The sequence below is a fragment of the Pinus tabuliformis genome, chromosome Q, assembly GCF_031772625.1.
Source record: "Pinus tabuliformis cultivar Carrire ecotype Pingquan chromosome Q, CPIR1, whole genome shotgun sequence".
NCBI classification, from domain to species: Eukaryota; Viridiplantae; Streptophyta; class Pinopsida; order Pinales; family Pinaceae; genus Pinus; species Pinus tabuliformis.
Window position 1 is genome coordinate 551237001 of NC_142296.1, and position 26988 is coordinate 551263988.

The 26988-nt window shown below is 38.3% G+C and overlaps 1 protein-coding gene across 1 annotated transcript in view; it reads left to right on the forward strand.

Moving 5' to 3' along the window:
- LOC149220637 (ARID/BRIGHT DNA-binding domain-containing protein) overlaps positions 1 to 26988 on the forward strand; it is a 107077-nt gene that overhangs the window by 17763 nt on the left and 62326 nt on the right. Inside the window, exons 7-10 of the mRNA XM_089384844.1 lie at positions 1615 to 1646; positions 23095 to 23230; positions 25729 to 25902; positions 25994 to 26677. Coding sequence (XP_089240970.1) covers positions 1615 to 1646; positions 23095 to 23230; positions 25729 to 25902; positions 25994 to 26677 — 1026 coding nt within the window. The remainder of the gene's footprint in view (positions 1 to 1614; positions 1647 to 23094; positions 23231 to 25728; positions 25903 to 25993; positions 26678 to 26988) is intronic.

Consider the following 26988-nt stretch of genomic DNA (forward strand, 5'->3'; position numbering starts at 1 on the left):
TTGGATTTCATATGGAGAAAGTGTAATTTTAGATGCCATTCAAAATTCAATAGACTTAACGGGTTTTAGGATTTCAGGGCAAGGTTGCAATGTTTCCATTGGAGTCTGTCATGTATTAGGGGATGAAACTAGCACTTAATCAAGAGCACCAAGCCCTCTGTGTTCCTTAGCATTTGTGGCATTGATTATTGAACGCCCTTGTCATGACCCTAGTAAAAATGTACCCTTCATTCAAGCAAAATCATAATTTGCCTTGTTAAGCTTTTTCTATCTTATTTTAATACTTAGAGGGTGATATTGATGATGAGGATCTTGATATAGGCAATGATTTTGATGATATGTAGTTATTTATTGTAGCAAGATTTTTTTTGGACACTAGAGGCCATTTAGAGCCCTCTTTGTTAATGTATTTTTGGTTTAGAGACATTGCACATGCTATTTTAATTATATGTACCCTAGCCATATATATGAAAAGGCAAAGTCGTGGAGATATGACTGCCCCTATGAGCATTCTGAGCTGAGATCTGTGGAACCATCCATCTGTATTGGTCCATCACTTTAGTGTACTTCATGTCCATCTTTTCAGCTACTGCTTTTGGGCACAAGGGCCGAATAACATAGTACTCTTGATTTGATGGTCAGGTTCTTTGTCTTTTTTATTTGCTCTCGGAATTCCTACACGGCTTAGTGTCAATCAATCATATGTTGTGCCAACCACCAATTAATGACCTGTAGGATCATATAGAAGTCAAGTAAGGGGAAATGCACACTGGACAAGAAGCTAGGTCGTGAGGGGAATACCTATTCAACTAGCTAAGCATGGCTAGGGTTTTTGACATATTTGTGTATGATGGTTTGGATTCATATGGATCCACACACACACACTCATATATATATATATATATATATATATATGAGTGTGTGTGTTTGTGTATGTATGTATGTATGTATATCCAGAGGGTGGTAGAGTATGCATGCAATCATATTGCTGCACAAAGGGTCCTTTGACCCACAAACAAGGGGGCTTCATACACCAATTTAATGCCTGGCTTGACCGTGACCTTAAAATTGGATTATATATATGTACATTTCAAAATTTGAATATTCTATGTAAATTTTGGTTGACCAGTTTTTGGTCTGGTTTTTTTCTGGTTCTAATCTGGTTCCCGGTTTTGGGGTAATGGTTTGGTCTCGATAACCTTTCTCTGCCCTGGAATAGTAGCAAAGTAATATTAAAAATACTAGTTTGTAGTTGCACTTTTAGGTTACATAATATATTTCAAGTTCAATGCATCTAGATTCTCTTGGTAAATGTTATATCTTTGTTGACTTCTTTTGATACGTTATATGAAAAGTTAAGCAATTCTATTTGTTCTCATTCAACCTGTTACTTTTAATGCTTTCAAGAGTAAGGTCAAGAAATTACATTCTATCTTTGTTTGTGTAAATGAATGAATAATCTGAAAGTACTATATGTTATACTTAGATATCCTGTTATGTAATACTGCTTTCAAAGGATGCCTGAACTATTGTATTTTGAATGTAGTTTTTAATCTTTTTGTACTGCTCAATTTTTTGTTGTCCTAACACTTTTACTTTTCATGTTATTTCCAGGTTAGGGGTTCAAGACTTATGCATCGAATGAGGTTGACATCATTTCCAAACTATTATATATTTTTCTGCTCCTCTTACCCATTTAATATCTTTCTATATCGATGCATTTTAGAAAGTTCACTTTTATATTCCTATTTATTTTTAGCTTACACATTTTCGTTGTGTGTTTATCATCAGGCTTAAATGTTTTGACATTTAATTATTTATTGTATGTTTATTACTTCGAAGTGGGTTTGAGACAAGATTGTTGAAATTGTGTATTTAGTATGTGTGGAACCATTTTGTAGTGAGTTGTTTATATTTGATTATTCTAATTGAGAATTTGCATTTCTGTTTTTTTTTCTTTTTCGGACATTTACAAAACTGAAGTCAAAAGTGGAAGGGTATATACCTGAATCACCTAACATGGGGATTTGGGATTTGGCGGATACATGGATTTGAGTATCAGATATGCACATGTTGACCCCCGGGAACAAGACACATTCGGATACGTTATATATATATATATTAAAACTTAGATATTTCTTACACAAATTCCCATTAATGATACAAATTCATTGATTTCAAACATAGATCTTCATCTACATGTAAGATTTATAAATTAACATTATGTATACAAATATAATTGTGACATAAACGATAAATCATAATACATATTCAATTCATCAATGATCCAATCGGAGAAAGACAAGATAGTAAGATAAAGATACTATAGTTTTCTCATTAAGTCATCAAAATCAAAATGTGTTACATAGGTAGTGCAATGCCAATGGCAAATAGAAATAGCGAATACAAAACTACTACAAGTATACAAGCCTCAAGGCAATAGGTAGCTCATAACTCATGAGTCATCAATCCTCGTAGTCATCATCAAAATCAGCATCGCTGTCCTGATCATCATGGTCACCACAACTCTCCTTTGCTACATCCTCCTCCTCTGTATCCAAAGTCATCTCTGCATTTGCTAGTCTGTAGGATGACCCCTCTACAATATCGCCATCATCAAATATGACAGGCTCTAGCATTGGATCATTGAGATCCAAGTTGGCCAATGCCAACTCAACACTACTGTCCAAACCCATATCATCAGGGAAGACATCCCACATCTTTGTCTTTCCCTTCAACCACTCATCCCTCTGCCTGTAAATAAGACGAAGGTTGGTGTGCACATAAACCATTGTCTCTGCCCTGGACTACTCAAGCCCGCTCTTCTTGACACTATACAAATTCCCATATGTTCTCCAATTCCTCTTGTAACAAGAGGATGAAGTCACTCGAGAGAGGAGCCTCATGGCTAACTGTTGTAGAGGACGGCTTGTTGCCGCATGATTTGCCAACTAAGAATAGGGCTTCTTAGCCCCCCTGCCTCTAATCAGATCATACCCTACAAATCGACGAGTGCTAGTGGATAACTCTGCACCTCATCAAGGGATGCTCTACTTTGAAAAAACCCACCTGAATGCATCTTTCCTCCCCTGTGAGATTTCACCATCCATGTGAGGAGGGAATCTGCGGGAAGGTCCATCATTCAGTGTAAATGTGTGCAATTCCTATCCCATCTGCTGACAAGAATGTCCTGTATAGTGGTGGAGAAGGCCTCTGGTGATGTCTCATACTTGGGGCATTCACTTTGTAGAATAATGCTCCTCACAGACTCAATCATGGAATCCCATCCCCTCATAAACCTCTCTTAGGATGGGTTGGTCTGTATCTGCAAATCGAAGCAAAGAAATGATAGGGTCCATGATCTGAATAAGTAGATCTACTCTCTCCCACCAAGCATCATCTAACACTGTGTCCTTCACTCTTTTAGAGGCTACTTGATCTGTCTTTCTCCAAAAGGACCAAAACTTTGAAATAACCATGGCCCCAAGAGTGGTCTTGACCTCCCTCAACCTCTTCAACATGATGAATGAAGAGGCAAACCGTGTATCCACAACATAGATTGTTGTACTCCTTGTAGATAGTGAGGGCATTTATATGATTTTGTACAAAGTTACGGATATGCCGTGCATCCTCAATAATGTTACCAATTCAAAACACATCAGAAGCAATGGATTTCAGTGCTAATTTCAATGAATAGATAATGCAAGGTGTCCAAAACACTTGTGGATATTTAACTTCCACAATTATGCCAACAACCTTGCAAACAGGTGCGTTGTTTGTAATGATTTGCACACAAGAATCAACACCTACATCTTTAATAACTTTAATAAACAACTCACCCATATATTGTGCATCCTTATATTGTCCAAGTGCATGAACTGCTTTCAAGAAAACTGGACCATTCAAGGAAGACACCATGAACTCGACGAGTGGGTGCTGTGCTGCATCTGTCCATCCATCAAAAACAATGCTAACCCCAGATATTGGCCATGATGCTTTAATAGGCTCAAGCATTTTTTCCACCTCTTTTTTTGCCTTCGTCAACAATGTGGTTCTAAGCTTCTTAGACCTAAGAGGTACATACCTTGATGGAGCTCCTTAAGTTAGAGCTCGACACATCTCAATAAATAGAAGTGAGCGTGCAACATTAAAGGATATGGAGTTTTGATAGAAAAAAAGGCAATGGTGAGATCAAGCTCTTCCCGTTTCTCCTTCTGAAAAATCTTGTCCACTGGACCAAATGAAATTGCCTTTCTTTTTGCTGCTTGTCTCCCACCAGAACTCTCAAATGGGAATTTGTTGTTGCTTTTCCTCAAGAATGGAAGGGGGTCATCATTCTTGGTTTTTTTTTGATTTTGCAGCCACATTTGCCATACCAACATTGGACTCTCTTAGCATTTCTTTTCTCTTTGGTAAAGGCACATTTGACATTCTCTTTTATCTTTCATTTTCATCCTTTTACTTAAATTTTTAACATTACCATGAAATGACTCAGGATGCTTGAGAGTGGTTCCAGCCGCATCGGATTTCATATGGAGAAAATAGAATCTTATATCCTATTCAAAATTCAATAGATTTAACAGTTTTTAGGAATTCAGGATCAATGGGATTCTAGAATTTCATTAGATTATATCATGTATGAGGATATGCGATTGACATTTAATTAAGAGCACCAAGCCCTATATATACCCTAGTGTTGGTGGTGTTAATTGTTGAACTCCTTTGGCATGCCCTTAGCAAAAAATGACCTTTCAATCAAGTCAAAATCATTGATCAAGCATGTTAAGCTTTTTCTACCATATTGTAAGGCTTGGATTAGGTAGTTTGATCAAAATTGGGCAATGTTGACTAAACCTAGACAATCGAGGTATAGAGGCAAAGGCTAGACAAGAGGAGAAGAATCTAGATTCTAGATGGTTGATGCTTGAATAATTAATCATTCGTGTACAATGGATGCCATATCTATCTTGATTTATGTACAAATATGCATGTTTCCATATCTTCTACAACTAATTTGGCATTTTGGATGTTTTCTTTAATATCTATATATATATATATATATATATATATATATATATTGTAGATGCTTCTGAGACGCTTCACTTCCTAGATTTTTGGGAAATGATGCTTCCACGTCCCCGTTTCCAAAAAACGTCCCTGCTTCGTGCAATGGTTTTGAACCTCTTCAATCTAATGACTTTTCCCTATCTTTTATTTATGCTCCTAGGATTTTGGTTCTTTGATCTTTTCATCTTGTGTAGGGGTTGATGATACTCAGGAAGAGTCTGAGGCAAAAGAGGAGGGAGGCTGAACATGATGGACCAAGACTGAATTTAGAATGCCTAGATAAGATGCCATCCTTTGCAGATGTTGCTAAACAGATTCAACTTGATGGGATATCTCCATATTCCTGCTGAGTTGAACATCCATGAATGCATCCACCTCCTTCTGCCAATTCCTCAAATCTACAATGCCTTGTTATATCAATTGCACTTGTCTCTAATAGAACTCATATTAGTGATTTTCTAATCTAGATATGCTTACCAATGTTCCCAACTGATGCGGGCGTTAATAACACAATAATGCACCTTCACTGCCTCTTTCATGCAATACTTCACCCCTTTCTTCAAGTCCTTAATCTCACAAGAAAGACACTATTGGAAACCCCTTAGTCTCCTAAGAAAGTCCTTAATCTCTCTTTTTCTTAGTTGGATGGTTGTCTTGTTGGTTTGGGGGTTTCCTAATGCATGCTTTCCTTGTTGATCACCTCTTGTTTGCATATTTGATGGTTATGGAACACACAAATATGGGATTATTGGGCAACCTTGCCTAATTAAATGATGAAGTAGGATGTGCGTTGTGAGCATACAATTCATGGAAGTGAATGCTAGATCATTGAAAAAGGGTGTATGCCATGGGAACACTTTTGGAACTAAACCAAGGAACTATAACATGGTGGTGATTAATGTCCAATAAACTCTATCATGGGGCTTGTCAAGTCAATTCTAAGGGATGAGTGTCTTGGCTCGTCTCCTTAGCCCATGCCATGGCTTCCTATGAAGAGATCATAGTGTCAAGAATGAATCAACCTTGCACAAATCTTGTTTTTTTGTTATCTGACATTTCTTGAGACCACTCTGTGCATCCACATAACGAGTACCTTAGCTTAAGATATTGAGTAGTGTAATGCGCCACCCCCTCGCCCCCAATTATATCTTTGGTCGTATTTTCTAGAGTCAATTGTTTGTCCCTTGATTGAGAGAGGGCATCAAGGCCCTTGAAGGGAAAACTTCATTGGTGTAGAGTGGAGATCCTCAACTATGATTATCCCACTTTGCCTACTTAAGGTAGACCATCAATTGCAGGGGACTTTCTATTCTTCATAGCAATGAAGGCAAAAAATATCTCATCCTTAGAGAGATCACCCTCCAATCTACCCCCCTTTGTGATGATAACCTTCCTAGGAATTGCATCGCAACAAATTTGGTAGCATAAATTACGTTGTTTGAAAGCTGAAGTGAGGAGAAGGTATTATGAAAATGTAGCCCAAACATATCCCTAATCTTTGTAGAGTCCTCTTCTAGTGACCCATCATCCCTTTGAAGTTTGAAGCCCAAGAACTTGCTTAAAGGAAGCTTTGCACTGCAAGTAGTCAAAATAGAATTTAGATCCCACATACCCTTCATCACTCCGTTGTTGGTGGGCATGAACTCCATCCCTCCTGGCAATATGCTTCTCCTCATGGACATTCCTCTCGCAATGAGCAGCCTCTTGAGGAACAATATCATGTATGTCCTCCTTCAAGAACAGGAACCTCGTCTAACCGCATCTGTTCTTCCTTTAGTTCCATCCTTTGTTTCTTTGCAATCAATCTTCTGCACCTCATGAATTGGGCCATCTGACGTAAAACATCATCCCACAAGATGAGCCAACCTCTAGCCCCTTGAGGGTGGAAGGCAAGGTTTCATATTCTATGGATAAGCACTGAAGTCAGGAGACTCGAGATGCAAAGCATTCAGCTTGGACACAGAAATGAAGAGAGTCATCATGCTATCCTAGAGAAATGGTGGTCTGAATTGGCAGATGATTGGCTTATGTAGTACCAATGAACACATTAACAGGATGGTGTTTCCTAGAGAAAAGAGCCCACCTTGGGGTCCATTGAATTGATCCAACCTCGCTTGAAGCTGGTCCCTACCCTGCCTACAATTGCACCAACTGAATTATCCAGCATAGTCCATACTTTTTCTACGAATTAGGATCATGCACCCATAAAGCGGCCTTACATCAGGTCAATGGCTGCTTTTTTTGACCTAGCAATGACTCTGCCAACACGACCATCCTTGTCTCTTGCCCTATCAAGGATCCAATCCATTTCAGGAAGAGATGAAGCCATCCATTATAAAAGAGAACATCTGTCAGTACTAGAGGTGGGAGCATGTGCTGAACAAAACCCCTTGACCTTGTCCTGCAACAAAATCGTTACCCATACACATCGGTTGGATGGGTCTGTGCCATGCCCAACAACAAAATTTTGCAAAATAGTTGAAATGGCCAGAACCACCCCACCTTTCCTTAGATTGTGGCCTAAAGCTCCAGTAAGGGCCCTTTCAACAATAACTTTTTCAGATTTTTCCATTCAAAACCAGTAGACTTGATCTTCTTGAATTTCACTCCTCAAGGTTTGACCTACCCCACTTAGCTGTCCCATTCATAACAGCTGATTATCACAACAATATTCAACTATTTACAGACCTGATTTGTGGTCTGAATTAACTTGAAACAAACTTGTATCTTCATCAGTTCTCACGAGTCACATCTCTACTAAAACAACCTTTTTCATTTTCAATATCAACAATATACTTTGTAAACATTAATCATTAATCTCTTGCATTTTGAATCCAATTTGCTGCACTTCTTAAGAGGAACCCATGTATAAGGAGCTAAACCGAAAACCTTGAGATGACTTGCCAGATGCCTCTTTCCATACCAAGCCTCTCCCGGGGTTCATCGTTTTGACCACCTTCATAGGAAAATTTTTAATCAGGTACATGGCTGTGTGTACATTCTTTGCCCAATATTTGTTAGGAACATATTTGTTCTCTGATGTGAATCTTTCCATCCCCATAATAGGGCAATTCCTTGTCTCTCAAACCCCTGTTTGTTGTGGAATATAAGGTGCGGTGCATTGTCTCTGTGTACCTAATTACAAAAAACAGTGAAACTGCAGGATCAACAATCACCAACATTATCAGTGCTAAGATCTCTGATGCTTGTACCTGATTGCATGTCAACAATAACTTGAAAACTTTTGAATTCATGAAACAAGTCAGAGTTTTGTTTGGGGAAATATATCCATATCTTCTGGAATAGTCATCTACAAGAAACAAAAGAATACCTGGCACTGGAGATTGAAACTGTCTTGATTGGCACACAATTGTGTGCATGAATTAACTTAAGAACCTCCTTGACTCTGCAAGCCTGTCTTTTGTTGAATCTCTTTTTATGTTGTTTCCCTGCAAGACATATACCCATATCTTTCTGGAATGGTCATCTACAGGAAACAAAAAAAATACCTGGTACTGGAGATTGATAATGTCTTCACTGGCCCACAATTGTGTGCATGGATTAACTTAAGAACCTCCTCGACTCTTCAAGCCTGTCTTTTGTTGAAAGGTATTTATTGTTGTTTTCCTGCAAGACATATACCCATATCTTTCTGGAATGGTAATCTACAAGAAACAAAAAACTAACTGGTACTGGAGATTGATAATGTCTTCCTTGGCCCACAGTTGTGTGCATGAATTAACTTAAGCACTTCCTTGACTCTTCCAGCCTATCCTTTGTTGAAAGGCAATTTATGTTGTTTCCCTGCAAGACATGCTTCAAACACAATTATAAATATCTGGGAAGACCATCCACCAATATTTCATTAGTAAAGAAAGAAAGATATCACAAACTTAAATGCCTATACCTTTGATGCCATAAGTGTGTTTGTCTTGTCCACTTTTGGAACCTAAGGCATGCTCCTTGATCTCACCATTGCTGACCAATCTAAACAGGCCCTGTTCTTCAACACACATGCCAACTGTCTTTTTGTTTTTTTTATCAACAATATAACATGTGGTTGCTATAAAGAACATCCAAGTGCGGTTCTGTTTCATAATTTCACTTACAGAGAAGATTCTTCTCCAATTTGGGAAGAAAGAACACATTTAGGAAGAATAAACTTCCACCTTGCATCTGCAATTCTATATTCCTTTTGAGTCTTGATCTCCAAAAATCACAGAATCAGGACTTGTCTTATCTGCTAAAAAATCAAGACACCAGTGCTTTCTGTTAGTGAAATGGCATGATGCACTGTATTCAAATGTACCAATCAGATTTGTTCACTTTGACCATTTTATACCTAGCCACAAAAACATAAACTACTCTTTATGTTCAAGTACGTTAGCATTCTTCTTTCCAGTTTGATTTGTGGAAGAGGCTCCTGGATTGCTATTTTCATCCCACAATCTCTTTCTACAAAATTTGCTTTTGTGACCTATCTTTGAAAACTAAAATCACTTAGTAATCCTTTCGGGTCTATCTCTGAATTTCATGCTCACAAAAATTCCCAAAGTGCTTCTGGCAGCTATCTTTCTGGAAAAGCTAATTGCTCAATTGTTCAAATGATAGATATATATTTTCAGATATAATTTTCAATATAATGATTACTAGGTCCTTTTCTTCCATCTTTCTATTGATTGCCTTCATTTGATGTTGGAATATCTTTGGTTTTTTATAAATGATCTTAAAGGGAGTCACGTTCCTCAATCGTTATTAAAAGCAATATTGCTTATAGGAAAACAACTCTACCTTTGTCAGAGGTCTCATGCATGTTCCTTTGCTGCATCCAGATTTTGAATGCAGCTTCACTTTCTTGAACTTTAGGAAGTAGCTCGTCAGTTACTGAAAGCTTAATTAGTATAACAGCCTCTCTATTTCTTGCATCATACACCTCTTGAGCATCCTGAAAGATTTCACTGTATACTTCTTTTCCCAGTACAATTCTGTCGAAGCACCTGTATTCAAAAGTCACAAGCATACTTTGTTTCCAATTATTAAGATTCTTTCCATTAAACTTTTGATTACTCTCCATCATAACATGTGATAAATTGGACATGACTGAACACTCCAAAACAAAATTGAGATTCACCAAATATTCTGAAAAAGAAGACTTTTTCATTCCCAGAAAATTATCTTCCTGTCTATCAAATGCAATTTCTCAACAATGGTTCATTCATTTATTTATTTCGAAATTATAGATGCCTTTCTATCAATTTTAAGATATATACTTGCAGGTAAATGCAGATGCTTTATGCCAATTTCAAGATATATTTATAGCCGACTCACTTATATACTTTTGGGTGACTTACTTCCAGATGGTCTACGGATTAGCCCCTTTGTCTTTTCTCTTCTACAGGTCAGACTCTATGTGCTTCAACAGTTGGGGTAACTGTTTAGCTTGATTTTCTGTCTCCTACCCTGCTTAGGCTAGCCTTGCCAAAATGATAACAACTATATCTGTAGATTCACACCCTATGCAGACTGATGACTCTCTGACCCCTGTCTGGCTGTTGCCGCAAAATCTAGCAGGTCTTGTAGAGGGGTGCTCTACAAGGCAAGCACTAGACTAAGTGACAACAATGAGGTGTGGCCCACTGTCACCGCATCCACTACCCCTTGCTGTATATGCACTTCACCAATGGGAGGCTTCCCGGTATATAGGTCACCTAAAGGAGATATTCTAAGCTTAAAAGTTTAAGGTGATACAAGAGGCTTCTAAGGGATGACTCTACTAAGGTACAAGGCTCAAACAATGTGAATAAGACAATTCACATGCCTTAGAGGGGCCTAATTAGGGCATGCTAGACCAAGGGTTTAGGAAATAACATGCAACAGGAGTATCCCAAGGTCAAGGTTCCATAAAAGGTTCCAAATAATGAATACTAGCAAGACAATGGCATATGAAACCTTCAAAAAGTCCCCAAGTTAAAGCTTAGCTAAACTAGTTTCTTCTAGGGCAAGAGAAATTATGGTTTAACATGGATAGGTTGGCCACCAAGGAGGTTGATTTTGAGGCAACCAAGTATATCCTTGATGTTGAATGTTCCTACCACCAAAAATTCCGCTCCTAGGCAAAATTCATACTAGGCCCTAGTTGAGGTCGCTTATCTTTAAGAGAAAGAAAAAGAGTGAGATTTAAATTGTGGATGAAATAAAGCTTGATCACCAAATGACAAGGCCAGTGCCTAGTCCTTGGGTTGATAGAGTCTATGGGATAGATAGATTAGCCAAATCTTGCAAAGGAGTAAGGATATCTTAATGCCCTAGCACAAAACCCTAACTATTATCTTTGTGCGGGATCGATATTCACTTGGGAGAGCTAATTCAAAAGTTCACCAAGGGGATTTCCATTCACAGTTATTCTTGAGTAATGCATACGATAATGATGTCTAGATTCTATAAAATTGATCTTCTACAATAATTGGTACAATAGAAAAACCCTAGATTACCAATACATTCCATACATTAGACATAAGATCAAAATTTCATCAATAAAAAGGCTTAGGTATGAGATAAAATGCATGAACAATCCATTCATTGATCCAAGATAACTTCTCTAGAGCCAAGACAAGAGCTCCAATAAATAGTGTTCTCCATAGATCACATCTCTCCAAAGATACAAGAGGTCGATATTATCCTAAGGAGGGCTGATATAGTCCAAGTGATGATGATTGAAATTAAAGATCCTTTCCTCTATTTATATGAGGAGCATGAGTCCTAATATTAGCCTACAAGCCCCTAATAACAAGTTAAATCACAAGAAACCCTTGGGTTACAAGCCAACCCACTAGATTTTGATAATAAGTGCAACATAAGCCCACATGTGTGAGCTGCTAGCCTTCTAAGGCTAATGTGACGCATGAAAAAGGTTATAAGTGGCATCTCCAAGTGCTATGAGGTGTCCAATGTGGTGTAGTAGCATGTAAAAATCATGATTTGAGGGTTGGCCCTCAAATTCACCTCAATGGCTCTTTGTGGTCCCAAGATCTAGCTTGGACACCATAAAGTGGTGAATGATGATGATTGAAGAGGCTTTCGATTTAGAGGGAGAAACTCTCCATAAAATCCCAAAACCTATTATTATTTGCAGTAAATGAATAGAAGACTCTTGATTATTGAGGCAAGGTTTATGGACATGAATAGATGATCATTTGATGTTCTTGAAGTTTTGATTTGAGCAAAAAGGGTTTCTCCTAGTCCAAGTCCCAACTGTTGGGAGAAAGGTTCAAAGGTGCGGCTATAAGCCTCCCAGTCACATAGAAGAAGGCCTATGGGTGCAACTGATCCTGTAGGATACAAAAATTGAAAACTTATGTGCAAAACCAAGAGCACACTAGGAGTATGAATGACCTACAAACATGAAGCAAATGATAGAGTTCTATGAGTAGGGAAGTTTAAGGAACTGTGAGATCTACATAGTAATTGACTAGTTGTAGAGAATGGGAATGTCTTGACTCATCTTGTGCTTGCTGGGGTTTGTAGTAATTTCAATATGTTATTTGTCTTGATTTGATCATTGGAGCTAGTATTATAGTAAAGGATTGCTCCTTAGTATGCAATGATTTTATTCTGTCTATTGTAGAAATCTCACAATGAATGGATGGAAGAAACTTATATGACTTGTCCTTGGTGTATGCATTTACATTTAGTGACATAAATGATTCATATTATGATCATGTGGATGGTTTGATGAAGTTTCGCTTGATATTGCTTGGTAAATGGCAGTTGTTGTCATGACAATAGACAAAGTTGTAACTTGGTACTTGGGGACTTGGATTGAAAAGTTTAACAGTGATATTGGCAGGAACTTTTATGGCTTTGATATTAGTTTTGGTTTGGCATTTAAGGCTTGATAAGCAGACTTGGTTGATTTGATTGCACAATATTGATTTGTTTGAAGCTGGGTATATTGGTTTGGTTAGTGTTATGTTTGCAGAAAGCTTTGTATGTCTTGAATCAAGCTCCTCGATCCTGGTATGTCCGCATTGACAACTACCTGGTGAAGCTTGGAAGCCTTTGATGATCAAAGTAAGAGGGAGTTGGCCTCCGCGTTCGAGATGAAGGATCTTGGCATGATGCACTACTTTTTGGGATTAGAAGTTTGGAAAAGGAAAATATGTTGTGAAGCTATTGGAGAGATTTGGAAAGTGGGAATGCAAATCCTTAGACACCCTGATGGAATTAAATTTTAAAATTATGTAGAGATGTTGCTGGAATTGGATGGACCTAACTTGGTAGACCCCTTTGAGTACAGACAATCGATTGAGGCATTGATGTTCCTTGTGAACACTTGTCTGGATATATGCTTTGCAATAAACACCTTGAGTCAATTCATGACTGAGCCGCTTCATACAAATTGGGTTGTTGCCGAGCACATTTTGAAATAATCTGCATGGGATGATCAATCTTGGTCTAAGATATACCATAGGAAATGTATGATTGCATGGATGCATTGATGCTGACTGGGCTGGAAACGTTATTGATAAGAAGAACACATCTGGGTGCTTCTTTAGCTTGGGATTTGCCATGATATCTTGGATGAGTAGGAAATAGAAGTCTGTAGCTTTAAGCACGGTCGAGGTTGAGTACATTGTTGCTAGCATGGCTATCTGCGAGACAGTTTGGTTAAGGAAGCTCTTTGGAGAGCTGTTTGAGCAAGTTCTGGATATGACAATGATATATTGCGACAAAAAGAGTGGGATCCGATTGGTAGAGAATCCCGTATATAGCTGGGATAGAGATATCTTCATAGATTGAGACAATGTTGCTGTATGAGACAAGCTTAGGCTTGTGGTTGTTGCCTCCGTGAGAGGGAAGATGAATAAGGTATCCTTTTATGACATGTATTTGCTCTAACATAATATTTGATTTGATGTTCCATATGAACAGGAAAACAAAGGACTGCTGCTCAAAAGAACTACATAAAGCAATATGATTGAACTCTTTAGTGAATTGTTTGAGCTGGTATCAGATATGAGCACGTTGATATGTTTTTGATCTACAGAGAGCAACATGGATTGATGGATGTGACCCCCCTAAGTAAGGGTCTAGGTTGATTGAGGACATTGAGCTAGCTCTTCCACCTTGTCTGAGCTCTTAGGGTGAGGAATTGAGCTGTAGAGCTCCTGGGGTTGAGGGATCTCTGGACAATAGGTGCGTGTGATCCCTACTCTTGTAGTAGGTCGGGTATCTCCCCTATTGTCACCCATAGGGTGTGCGTGATCTTTGTTCGATTTGACAAGTTGGGTATCTCCCCTTATTTGGTCTAGCAGAGTCTACCCCAGTTGGCATCATACTCACAAGCTGGGATTGTTGGGATTCTCTCCCCGTGATCCTTGCATTTGGGGGCGTGTGATCCTTACATTTGGTAAGTCAAGTATCTCACCCAAGCTCAGATTATGATGCAGGGGTTCTACCACATGACTCTTAAGGATCAATGCTAGGAAAATCAACATGCAATAAGATGGTTGTGATCCTTACCTCGTATAGAAAGTGGTATCTCGCCCATTGATTGCACAGTGGGATGGTTGTGATCCTTGCTTGGTAAGTGGTATCTTGCCTATTGCAAGATATAGGGTGGTAGCCGGATGCTCCCCTATGTGAGATGACTTGGGGTGAGAGTGTCCGACCTTTCCTATTGTCGCAGACACGAGGTGAGAGTGTCCCATAGGACCTTCCTCATTGTCATTGGTTCCCGGGTAGTAGTATTGGGATACCCGTTGGCAGTGGTTCTAGGTGGTAGCAGTGGCTCCCTGATGGATAGAGGGTGGTAGCTTGGGCTCCCCTACGATGTCAAATTATTCTTCTTTTAGATTTGAGAGTGTTCAACGTATGAGTAGAGATGAGCGAAGATGACATTTGTTGACGAGATATTTGTGATGGGACATATGTTGCAGTCGGTAATTTCTCCCTAGTTGAGAGGGAGTGTTAATTTGGTAGCTCAGGGACAAATTCCCTCCTTTAGAGTCTAGACAATCTTCCTCATCAAGAAAGACCCCTCCTAGCCCTAGGAAGAATTTAATTTGGTTAAGGAAAAAAGTAATTTTATTATGGAAACCAACATGTGCACAAAAGGACAGTTTCAACCCTAAAATGAAATTGGACACCCTTGGATGGCTATAAATACAAATCAAGTGACCCTCATTTGGAGAGCAGCATCAAGCATTTTTCTTCTTCTCTCTTCTTTGGTTTGGCTCGCACAGGTTTGAAGTTGGTTCGTACAGGCTCGAGATTGCAGTGTCCGAAGGTTGCATGTGCGTATTAGGGTTTTTGGTTCGCAATCGTAGGGTTGTTACAGGAAATTTTCGGCCATAGTCGCACACACAGAAGCCTCTTCGTGCGGTCAGGACGCTTCAACCGCACGTAGGAGCACTTGCTCCATGCAGCCAAGACTTGGAGTTTCAGGTGACAGTTGACCACAGATTCCATCAGTTGACCGCAAATTCAAACAATTGACGACAAATGTTGATAGTTGCTCGTAGGCTTTTGAATCATGATTTTGATTAGTATGGCTGGTTCATCTCTGGGATATTGTTTGGTTGATTTTGCTGGATAATTTTGTGGTTGAAGAACTAGATCATTGTACTCTCTCTTTGCTGAACATTTTCTGACAATCTAATAAGAAGAAGAATTTGAAAGGGTTTTCCCCTTGTGGGGTTTTGCCCTAGTCTTAGACCAATCCTGGTGCCTCTATGTGTGAGTGATTTTCTTCTATTGTTCCTTTATGTTCTGCTGCATTGATGATGATATTGTTCTTTCTACATAATTGCATATGTTGCTAATGATGTTATGGTTTTATGGGGGCGAATTCAATATGTAAATGATTAAATGCAATTATCTAAAGCAAAGAACAATATAGCCCTGAGAAAAATTAACAGTGCAAGGTGGCATAACTTTTTGGGTGCAGGAGGTGCCCAGTATTATGTGTTATATGTTTTTGTTGCTAGGAGGCACAAGAGTCTCAATGCTTCACTTGATAGTGCTAATATACTTCTCCAATGGCTTGGGTACCTATGGAAAGGTGCCCAAGACATTAGCTGCTGAACCACTTGACAATCACAACATAGATTCTAGTGAAAGGGACCATTCATTAGGGACAAAAATCATTATTGCATTCAAGTGAACGAAGCTCGAGTGTCATGGGCTATTTAACACTTAACAACTAAGGATCACTAACCAAAATCAGGGCCTTGAACCCACAATGGTGTTTTCTCTCTAGGTAGGAGTGGTTAAAGGACAACCCTATTAGGTTTTTCCAACCCCTAAGGGGAAGTAACATTTCATCAGTCCTCCCCTTAATTGATAGGTGTTAGTGACTAATAATGATGGTTACAGAGGGGGTAAGTCTTCATGGCCAAGTGCCATGGTCAAAGGGACTGACTGATGGGCAACTCGCATCGTAAGTGTATAGATTTCAGGAGGGAGCAATTGTGGATGCATGAGTTACCAACTTGGCTTTTGTTTTTCGACCCCTCTTGTGCGCCTTTTACTTTTTCAGTTTTCTTGATTTTTCTTTGTATTACTGCTCATAGCTCAAGGGTTAGAGCTTGCTTTGAATGATATAACAATTGTATTACCCCTTTAGGATGAGTCATTTCATTGCTCGTTGAGGTTGGGACATGCAAGGGTTCCTTCTTTTGATGATGTAATGGAACAACATGTGCTTAGGAATTGGGTGATGGCCGTAATGAGTGAGGTAGAGCTCATGCTAGGATTTTGCCCACATGCAAATTTGTATGTCCCTACTGTCATTTGCGTTTTGATTTTTTCTTTTGATTTGTTGTGGCCATGATATGCTTTTTTTGTTTCTTATAGTTGCATCAACCTCCTAGGGCAAAGTTTCCATGCCCCACCCAAGTATATGGATGTATGGTTGCCAAATCCCAAAGAAGCAATGGTCAATTGAACTTGAAGAATGGATGTGAGATAAGGGCTTGTAATGTGTGATGGAAAGTGTTAAGTATGACATAGGGATAGATAGAACTACGCTATCTAAATCAAATCTTCACAAGTGGTGCCCCTCCTATACCCATTGGGCCATTAGGGGAGGTCCCACTGGACTAGGGTTGAAGATTAACCCCCTATTTAAGGTTAGAGAACAAGACCACGGTCAAAACCCATCCTTCTTTCAGATCACCCCATAATCCATATCAAATGCCCAAAGACAAACAAGGATAAGCACCCGATTACAAATTTTTTAAAGTACCTTATGAGTAGAAGCCCACCTTCATCCATGTGCTCCTGCCGGATGGGTGAGAAGCATATGGCTGTTGCAAGTGGCGGAGATATATGGCAGATCATTAGCTAGTGGTGGCTGTCAGGGGCTGCCAGCTACATGGCTTGCTGGCTGGTTGTCACAGATAAGGAAATTTTTTTTATCCTATAGGGTTACCCATTTTGGTGGGTAGTTCTCTTGTGAGTGTAAACTTTTTGTTTTCAATTAGCAACATTCCTTATTCATGACTCTTGTCTCTTGCTAGTGGCTCCAGTTAGTGTAGACCGTTTATAATTCTCATGAGCTCCTAGAATCCTGTCTCTTGCAGGCGACTCCTTTCAGTGTACATCGTAGACTGTTTACAATCCCCATGCACTTAGACAACTCTTGCAATTCCTTATAATTGCTGACAACTCATGCAATCATTGTCAAACTTTATAAGAGATGCAATTTGTTATAACATAATAAAAGAAATATCTAATCTTTTTGTGCACAACTCGATTGGGTTGCCTTATTTATGTCCAACAATGTATGGGTGCAGTTACTCGCCATCACTGATCTAAGCAGTGCCGAGGTCCTTACCTTCTATTTCTTTTCTACCATATCAGGTTTAAACACCAAAAGAAGGACTTAACAAATAAAGATAGAGAAACAAGCAATTCATACTCCATCCCATACTCAAAGGTTCTTTGACATATGCGAGAGATGACTGAGAGAAAGAGGTTACATATCTACTTTCTCTTTCATTTCAGTTATCCCCTAAAATACTTGTTAATACCTCAATGAACTAAACATATAAAGAACTATTACTGCAAAATGAGAAATGAAATAAATAATCACACGAACATGATTTTTCTTTTGTATGTTGCTTTGAGAAACAAACTGTAAGTTCAAGGGCTGTACTACTTAGCTTGGACTTCCTTCAGATCAGATGCCAGGTCTGATATATCTGATATTCCATTGACCTCACTAGTGAGCCAAGGTTTGTTGGTATGATGCAACATTTATGCTTGATGGACTTGTTGCTCCTTTACTACTTACTCATTTTTTGTTACTAATTTGATCCTATAATTATTTGGTTATTAGTAATTTACTGATGTGGAATGAAAGGAGTTGATCAATTCTAGCAGCCTGCTACTGACTCCGATATGTTTTGGGAAACCATAACCAGGCAAATGAGATCCATGGTACATGACATGACCTGAGATTTATGTGTAGGATGGTGCTTGATAATAGGTTATCCTTATAATTTTCACTCTCAAGAACATTGGCATTGATCAGAGTGTTGTTGATTATCTATCCTTGCTTGCATTTTTCTAAATGAGACAGTTGTTCCAGGAGTTGATTTTGTTCATCGTACATGGGCCCTGAAACTCAACTCAATATTTTGAGCATAGAATGCAAAATTTGGTACAAATGTGGCACTTATGTGATTCTCTATATAAGTAGGAACCCTGAAAGTCTGGCCATGAAATATGACCATATAAGTCTTAGGGCTCCTTCCGCTGGTAACAGAAAGATACAGTGCCAAACAAGTTTGTAATCTGATGTAATGAAGGGTAACAATCACAGGCCATGACCTTAAAAAATGATGAAAATAACTGAACCTATTGCACGTTGTCTGTCGGATTTTCTAGCAACAGTGTGGGTGCCAGAAGATAACAAATAACTGCAAATGGGTGGGGAGTTTGAGGCCTTACTTTTTTACAGAATGAGATAAAAAATGTAATTTGTGATGGTTGAGCTGCATTTGCTAAGAGTAAATGGAGGGATTTGTATGGAAGTGTTAAAATATAAGTTGAACTCTGGAGGAGGAAGTTAAACTACTTAAGAGGCAGAAGAGTGCTAATGGGGAGAAAAGAAATAATTCTTTTGTCACTGTCATACCCATTTAAAATGCTCTCAGGAATACCCCTAGGTTGGGTCAATTCCAGTGGTTATCAAGAGTTTCTTGGTTGTTTCAGCATCTTGGCATCAACTAAGGCTCAGCCAGGTAGTATTTTCTTTTGAATAACACTAGCTAGTTTTATAAACATTGCTTATCTGGCCCCAAGGTGTCTCTAATTGTGTTAACATTAATTTTTGTTATTTTGGCCTTTGCTTTGAAAAATGCATCAAATCTAGCACCAAAACACCATGGAAGAGATCAGTTTGAATATTTTATGGTTAAATGATAGATGATAAATCGCCTTGGTTGGTATGTATCATTTTGAATAGAAAGTAGAAAAAGAAATTGTTAAAATTTGCATTTGGAATAGGTATGTGATGTAGGACTTTTGAATGGGAAATTCAACAGCAAAATATGTCAAGTGGAACAACTTTGATGGAATAAAAACATGTCTTGCTGCCTTTGTTTCAAGCAATGCCACAACTTGAGTTGCAAACAACATACTATTAGATCTATATGTTGTTTTGAGAGAAACTGAATGTTGACTCTAAACAATCATGGAACAGAAAATATTCCTGAGGATGGGAATCAACTGTAGTAGTTTATAGGTAAATTGTAAATGTTAATAAAAGGGATAATTTTATTAATGTTCTATGAATGACCACAAAAGAAGGTCAATGGGATTGAAGAATACAATTAGTATGAATACAATGTGGGAACGCAAGTGCATCTCCTAGAAATGCCGAAAATTATACAAAGAAGGAAACCTACATAAGTACAACATCAGAACATATGTATAAAACCGTAATGAAGTTACAGTGATACAAAACACTAAGTGAGTTTGTCCAAGGCTGGAAATATGGACAACCCAACCCAAGAACCTGACAAGAGAGAGAGAGAGAGAGAGAGATCGGGTGATGAGGCCAATGATGTCAAGGTCCCATGAGTTTAATGGCCAAGGGAAAGGGGGGTGAGCTGGGCATTGGCTTGTTGTGGGAGTCCGGTAGAACCATCAGGGAACTCAACGATATGATCTTGAGGGGATGTACATGCAAGGGATGCTACTAGCATCTGAAGTTGAAAGAAGGAAATTTCAAATGGATCTCTGCTTGATCCTTTGGATTTGGGAGGTAGTCTGACGAGAAGGAGGTGCTCTACTCTGAATCCATTTGGAGATGATTTCTCTCATGCTCTAAGAACACGTGGCCTAATACACAGACTGACACCTTTGAATTGTTCTTAATAAGATTGGGTGGTCTCCCACCCAAGGGGAAGGATGAGGAGCAACCCGAGGTCTCACCATCTTGTTTTTTGGTGCACTCTAGAACTTTGCTTGTCGTTTATTGTTTCAATCTGACGAGTCAATAGGGAAGTTTGAGGTAATTGGCTTGGTCATCCCAGGTTGGGGCATGGTGTGTAGGAGTTGAGATCTGTGGCTAAAGATCTCCGTGATGAAGAGGGCTAAGCTTCTCTGGTCTTGGTATTAGAAGAAAGTAGAGAAGGGAGCCCACTGATTCTCTATAGAGGCAGTGATAGCATCCTCTAATCTCATAGTATAGAGGACATCGAAAAGTAAGGTGAATCTTTGTCTCTGGCTTGTGAAGGTGGCACAACTGGCAGATCCTGTGGGGTTGTGGTATATGGTGATCTCTCTTTGTTTGGAGTTGATGGGAGCAGACCTAGAGTTGTCCCAAAGGGATCTTGAGCGAGTGCATCCAATGTTTGCATGTATAAGGGTGGTGGACGATGATGTGCTCTAGGTAGAAAGAGGTAGGGAGGATGGGAGGTTGTATAATCCATACATATCCTTTCTGATAGTCTTGTTCAGTACATGTCTAGTCAGTAAGAGATAGCATGATGCATCAAGGGAAAATCTGATCTGGGGAAGGTGCTCTGGGGAGACTGTAATCGACTGAAGAAGATGAGACGGCTCTGAGAACCAACCTCCTGTCCGGCCTGAGGGAGGATCTAAAGCAAAAGCTTCTGATGAGCAAAGTGCAAGATATCGGATGATATGCCTGAGAAGCAAAATCTGTACTCTCTCCAACCTGGTCCAGTTTGTCTGCAGCAAGTTTGGTCCCCAGATCTTGCCGCCATAGGGAATTGTGGGTTTGATAATCACCTTCATGAAATGGAGTTTGATCGAGATATCCTGAAACTGTCCTTGGAAGCACTGTCTCTCGATGAGGGCCAGGGAAACATTCCTTTACCGAGCCAAGGCTGGAAGGCCTGCCACAAACCAAAATGAGGACTGTACTCTCAAGTAAGTGTAAGCTGTGGTGATCTCAATCTCTGTCCCTTGGTAGTAGAAATGTAAGTCTGTAAGAGAGGCTCTTCAATGCGTTGATGATTAATGTATCTCTGAATTGTTTGGAATGGGGAAAGCATCTGTCTTTGGAATTCAAGATGAGGGCGAAAGATCATCACTTGTTGATGTAATATAACTATTTTGCATTGAGGACACCAGGCTTACCTTTCAAATGGATCTAGGGTCAGAAACTTACTTCCCATTAATGTATAAAGTGTACGATTTTAATTTTCCATTTTCGTCATTGTACTCAAATTAACACCAATCTACACACCCTTCATATTATAATTTAGTGGTACCACTTTGGCTACAATTTTGTTCTCTTTTGGTAGGATACAGAAACAAGTACACTCTCTCATGTTAATAGATGCCAAAAGAATAACCCTAATCAGAGAATTAGTGACAATTCTGTAAATAGCTAAGAATCACCTATGAAGCAAACGTTATCTAATATTCAAGTTAGTCATTAGACATGCAATAAGAAGATAGTGAGCTATATGCTTTACATTCATGTAAAGAAAAGATACCTGCATGCTGCATCCATATTTCCATACTGAAGAGATATTATCATCCAATTTCTATTACATATAGCTCTATTCATTCTTTCTGTTAGAACTATCTATCTATCTAGCTATATGTGTATGTCTTTATGCATACAAATTATGATCCATCACAAGCAAGCTTTAGGTCGATGTCATCAATGTTTCCATGCACATTGTACATCAGATTTTTTTCTCTTTGGGAGTATCTTCTTAAGTGCCATTGATTGCAGTGTAATATTTTATGTAATAACCTAATCTATAATCAGTTTGGTGAAGTTTGATGAATGGATCTCATTTGAAGAATCTATTGCTATACTCTTGAAAACAGTAAGGGAATTATATATTGGGGCAGAGCATGCTTTAATAACAAAAAGAGGAAGAGTTGGGTAACAGTGCTTTTTCTTAACAATGCTGTATAAAACACAGAATTTATGATTACACAAGACCTTTCTACCTGAGTTGCTTGTTCATGGGTTTTCCTCAATTTTTTATATTTTAAGCTTTTCCACGTCAATTATATTGAAAGATGGCGTGTTGAATAGTCTTGCTCTCAATTGAATATTTCTCTGTAAACTGAAATGAAACTATATTAATGTCCACGTATGACCCAAGAAATGTCAGTGGGACTTAAGAGAATGGTCAGGACTTGGTACTAATAGCAAAATAAAGAGTGCCTATCACATCTCCTAAAAATGCCACAAATTTAGGCTGACAACAATGCAGGAAGATATTACTGATTCTCTTGACTAGCAACAATAACAAATTATATGGCATATTGCATTTTATTTACAGATTTGGAAATAATAAATGCAACTTATGGATCCGTGAGTAGAAGTCTTTTTCAACAGGTGTGAGGCACTTTTTGTTTATCTGAATGTGCTTCATTATAGTTGATGAAGATATTATTTTGAAAATTTCCAAATTACTCTTCATACTTTTGTTGTTGTTAAATAAAGTCATATATGAAATTTATGTGGTTGTTCCATTAAATGAGCAAACGTTGACTTTTTTTATTGTCCTGGCTTGTTTACAGTGCACCCTTACCACCTGCAGCAGCATCAGCACTGGTGCGGGGTATGGTGACGATGCGGTGTGATGTTTGTTCTGCCAGTTTTGCCCGGATATCTTTTGTTGTTTCGGGTAGTGCAGAAATAGGTTTGAAAGATGAGGTCTGTGGTTCAAACCATCATGTGTGTCATTTTTTTGTTCGTCTTATGAAGATATTTCTTTCTTGTGGGGTTCTTGGATCTGTAGGAGCAATAAATCTGGTGTAGGATTCATGAAACTATGGGCATCTTGTTTTGTCAAACTTTACAATTGTAGATGTTCGTGAGAACACATGCATAGAGATAAAATGTAGTGACTGAATTGAAATAAACATATTGATGTCGATGTTTATGCATAATTGTAAACATCAGATCTGCTGAAGATCACAAGCTGTGCTTAATATGAATGTCAAATATTTTTGTTTGAGACATTCTCTTACATTTAACTTGGAAATGTAATGGGGTACAAGACTTTTTCAGTTATGGATTCATGTTTCTTTGCTTGCATATGACGTACTTTGAATTGAGGGCAAGTCCAAGCATGTGGTACTATATACATAAGCTACTTCTCAAATGTCTTACAGTGACCCATCTTACCTCCTTGCAATTTTTGCTTGGAGACCTTACCATATGCTTGAATGGAACACATAGTAGAAGTAACAGAGATGTGAACAAGGAAGATTCCTTATATAGCACTATTATAACGTAATAAGGTAGATATGGGGTTATGTGCTCACAAACATTACCCAAAGGGAGATATGGGAGACAGCAATGGAATGAGAAAGTGAGGTCAGAGGGGTTCACAATAAGAAATGTCGTCACACTCGCCTGGGTACTATAAATATTATGCACATAAGAGATAATTTAGTTATTCGAATCTTACTAAAATTCCAAGATAAGCCACCATATCTAATGTGTTTTTGTTTAGGTGTTCTAAAATTCTACCTTCTTCTCATAAATAAACTATGGTTATTTTTTCCAAATTATGCTCTGTCCTGAGCAGAGAAATGCCCGAGAGGTGGCCAAGAAATCATGTCTCTGCTTCTTGGACAAATGTTAGGAGATCATACGATTACTGATACACCAGCTTAGATCTATCTTAACTCCAGATCTACCAAAGCGCCGAGATGGATCAGATTTCTTTTTGAGTGCAGAACTTGAGGAAAGACTTGCACCTCGAAAGATTTGATTTCTCTCGGCACTTAGTAGATCCGGAGTTCAGATGAATCTATGCTGGTTTTTACTAATATTATTTATAATTTTATAATTATATAAATTTTACATCTCTTTATATAGAAATATATATATTTTATTTTTATTAAAACTTTGATAATACAGATAATTACAATTTTATAATTTTTATAATTTATTTTTATTTACATGATATGCATGTTATTGGTGATAACTTACAATACAACAAATTGAGTTGAAACGATTTATTATTTTTATTACTTTTTTAATTGAGTCAACATTATACTTATTATCATTATTATTTTTGATTTAATGTTTCATTTTAGGGACACTACAATATCTCTGCTATATTGAGCCGGCATTAAATGTATTTAATGTTTACACTCATTACAACCACTATAACATCTCCCTTGTATTGTGCAAACATTTAAATGTTTACACTCATTTATGGACACTACAACGTCGCCCATAGCTTGGGCTGTAGAACGCTTCTTGGTGCAATAAATGTATACACAACAGTGATTAAGGTGCATCTGTTATCCTAGAGGATGAAGAACATCCTTAAGGGAAGTATTGATGATAATATTGGTGAAAGTTGATTGAAGGCCTAGAAGACAAGTAGGATAATCTGCTACTTATAACCTATGGGAGCCCACACTATATCCATAAGCACTGTCAGAAAATGCCTTTTTTCCATCTAATTAGATCTAAACAGTGTTAAGTCACCTTTGTTCCATCTAATTAGATCTAAACAGTTTTAAATCAAGGGTACCGAGTTGTCAAGGTTTAACAATTGTCATTTTCAGATTATTTTTTGGTGTTTAACGTTTAAGCCACAATTACTTGGATGCCTCTATAGTTAGACGCTAAACTGACCTAATGGAGAGGTGTTTAGGCCTTAATTACTTATATTTATCCCTATGTTGACTTATTTAGGCCTTGTTTACAACATATTTGGCATTATATGACAGTGTTCCATCACAGTAACTTTAGTAGTGGACTGAGGAGATTGTCCAGTAACTTGGTACTGGACTAAAGACTCTTTTAAGTTATGGATGCAGTATAAGAAATGTTTGATGAACCTGTTGGGCAGAAGTTACAATACCTCATATGCATAGTCATTTTTCTCTTTTTGCTTTTTATGTTTTCGTTATGATTGTTATGAGGTCTTAATTTCTGTGAATTCACTTTTGAGTTTTAATCTTTGTCATAGCTTTTCTTTCTTGTTCACTGTTATTTAATAACTGCCTGGATTTGTCAGGTGGTATTATTGAGGATGGCATATATTTATGATTTCCTAGTAACTCTAGAAGGTTCGATTGGCAAAATGCTGGAATGTTCATGCCTATAGTTGGTCTTCAGGTTTTATTATTTATTTGATCTTTGCTAAATGCTATATAATGAAATATACTTTGTTTGCCATTGGACAGCTTTTGGAGCATTGCATCAGAAAGGAGTTAGTAAGTAGAAGCAAGTTTGTGCAACTTGTTACTTCAGGAGATAATGAATCGGCTTTGCGTCTGGGCATGCGGCGGACTGCTTGTATTGCTTCTGGAATTTCCACAGTGGAGACTTGCATTAAAATCCCCACTTGGGCAGCACAGGTAACTTCTTTACATGAATTTTATGTTCTACAGTTTGGTGTTCAAGCAATTTCTAATGGCTGATCTGCTCTGTTTACTGCTTATGTTTCAGATTTTGCGTCAGCTTGCACTCCAGTTATCTTACTGTAATTTGGCTTCCTTGGGAATAGCTGGTGTTGATGGGGTACCTGTTGCTGCTTTCCAGACGAGTGACACTCACTCAGCCACATCCTCGAAGCAGAGACAGCATAGTGATATTGACTTTAAATGTAGTTCTGAACTAATTGCGAGGACATCATTGCCAGTCTGGTTTGCCTCACCTGTTGGAAGCAGGAAGAGGTCCCTACTGGACAATTCTAACATGGAAAACTGGAATGGTCAATTGGATGTTAGGCCCGGGAAGCGAATGATTCCGGTCACTTCAAATGATCCAGGCAGAAGCAGGCCATATCAAGAAAAGAAGTCAATGACAAAATATAGGAGCTTCTACAAGCATAGACAGCATTTATTAGCACCAATGAAGCCTGTACCGCATTCCAATAAAGATAAACTTGTACCTTTTGGCACCATTGTTGGAGGGCCACCAGTGAGCTTATCTAGGAAAACTTTGATGTCAAATGGGGGAGCTGTAAAAGGTCATCATTTTAATGGGTCGTCATCTCCTTCCTTGGCTGCGGGTAATGATGGTAACTATCCATCAGCAGGCGTTGTTCCACCCCAACATGCTCTTTCTGTGGGATTTTCAACTACTAAGAAACATGGATGCTTTAGACAAAGCTTGGATGAGTGTTCAGAGGTACAGACTTGAAAGATAGAGCTGCATTGTCAATTTCTGCCAGTAAATTGTCATTGTTAATCTTGTTTTTTGTGCATAGGATTGTTTCAAAAAGTTGCAAAATACTTTTGCAATCTAGTAGCAATAAATGGTAGGTAAACATAAGGAGTTCCCTACCATTATCAACCTTTTTGAATAACTGCAACTGTCTTTTCAAATAGGTACTGTGATCAAGGCTTAAAGTTTATGATTTTAATTTTAATTTTTTATTGTTATTTTTTGAAGTTACATAATTAAAATGTAACAGAACTATTTAAAGATGATGTTTGCTA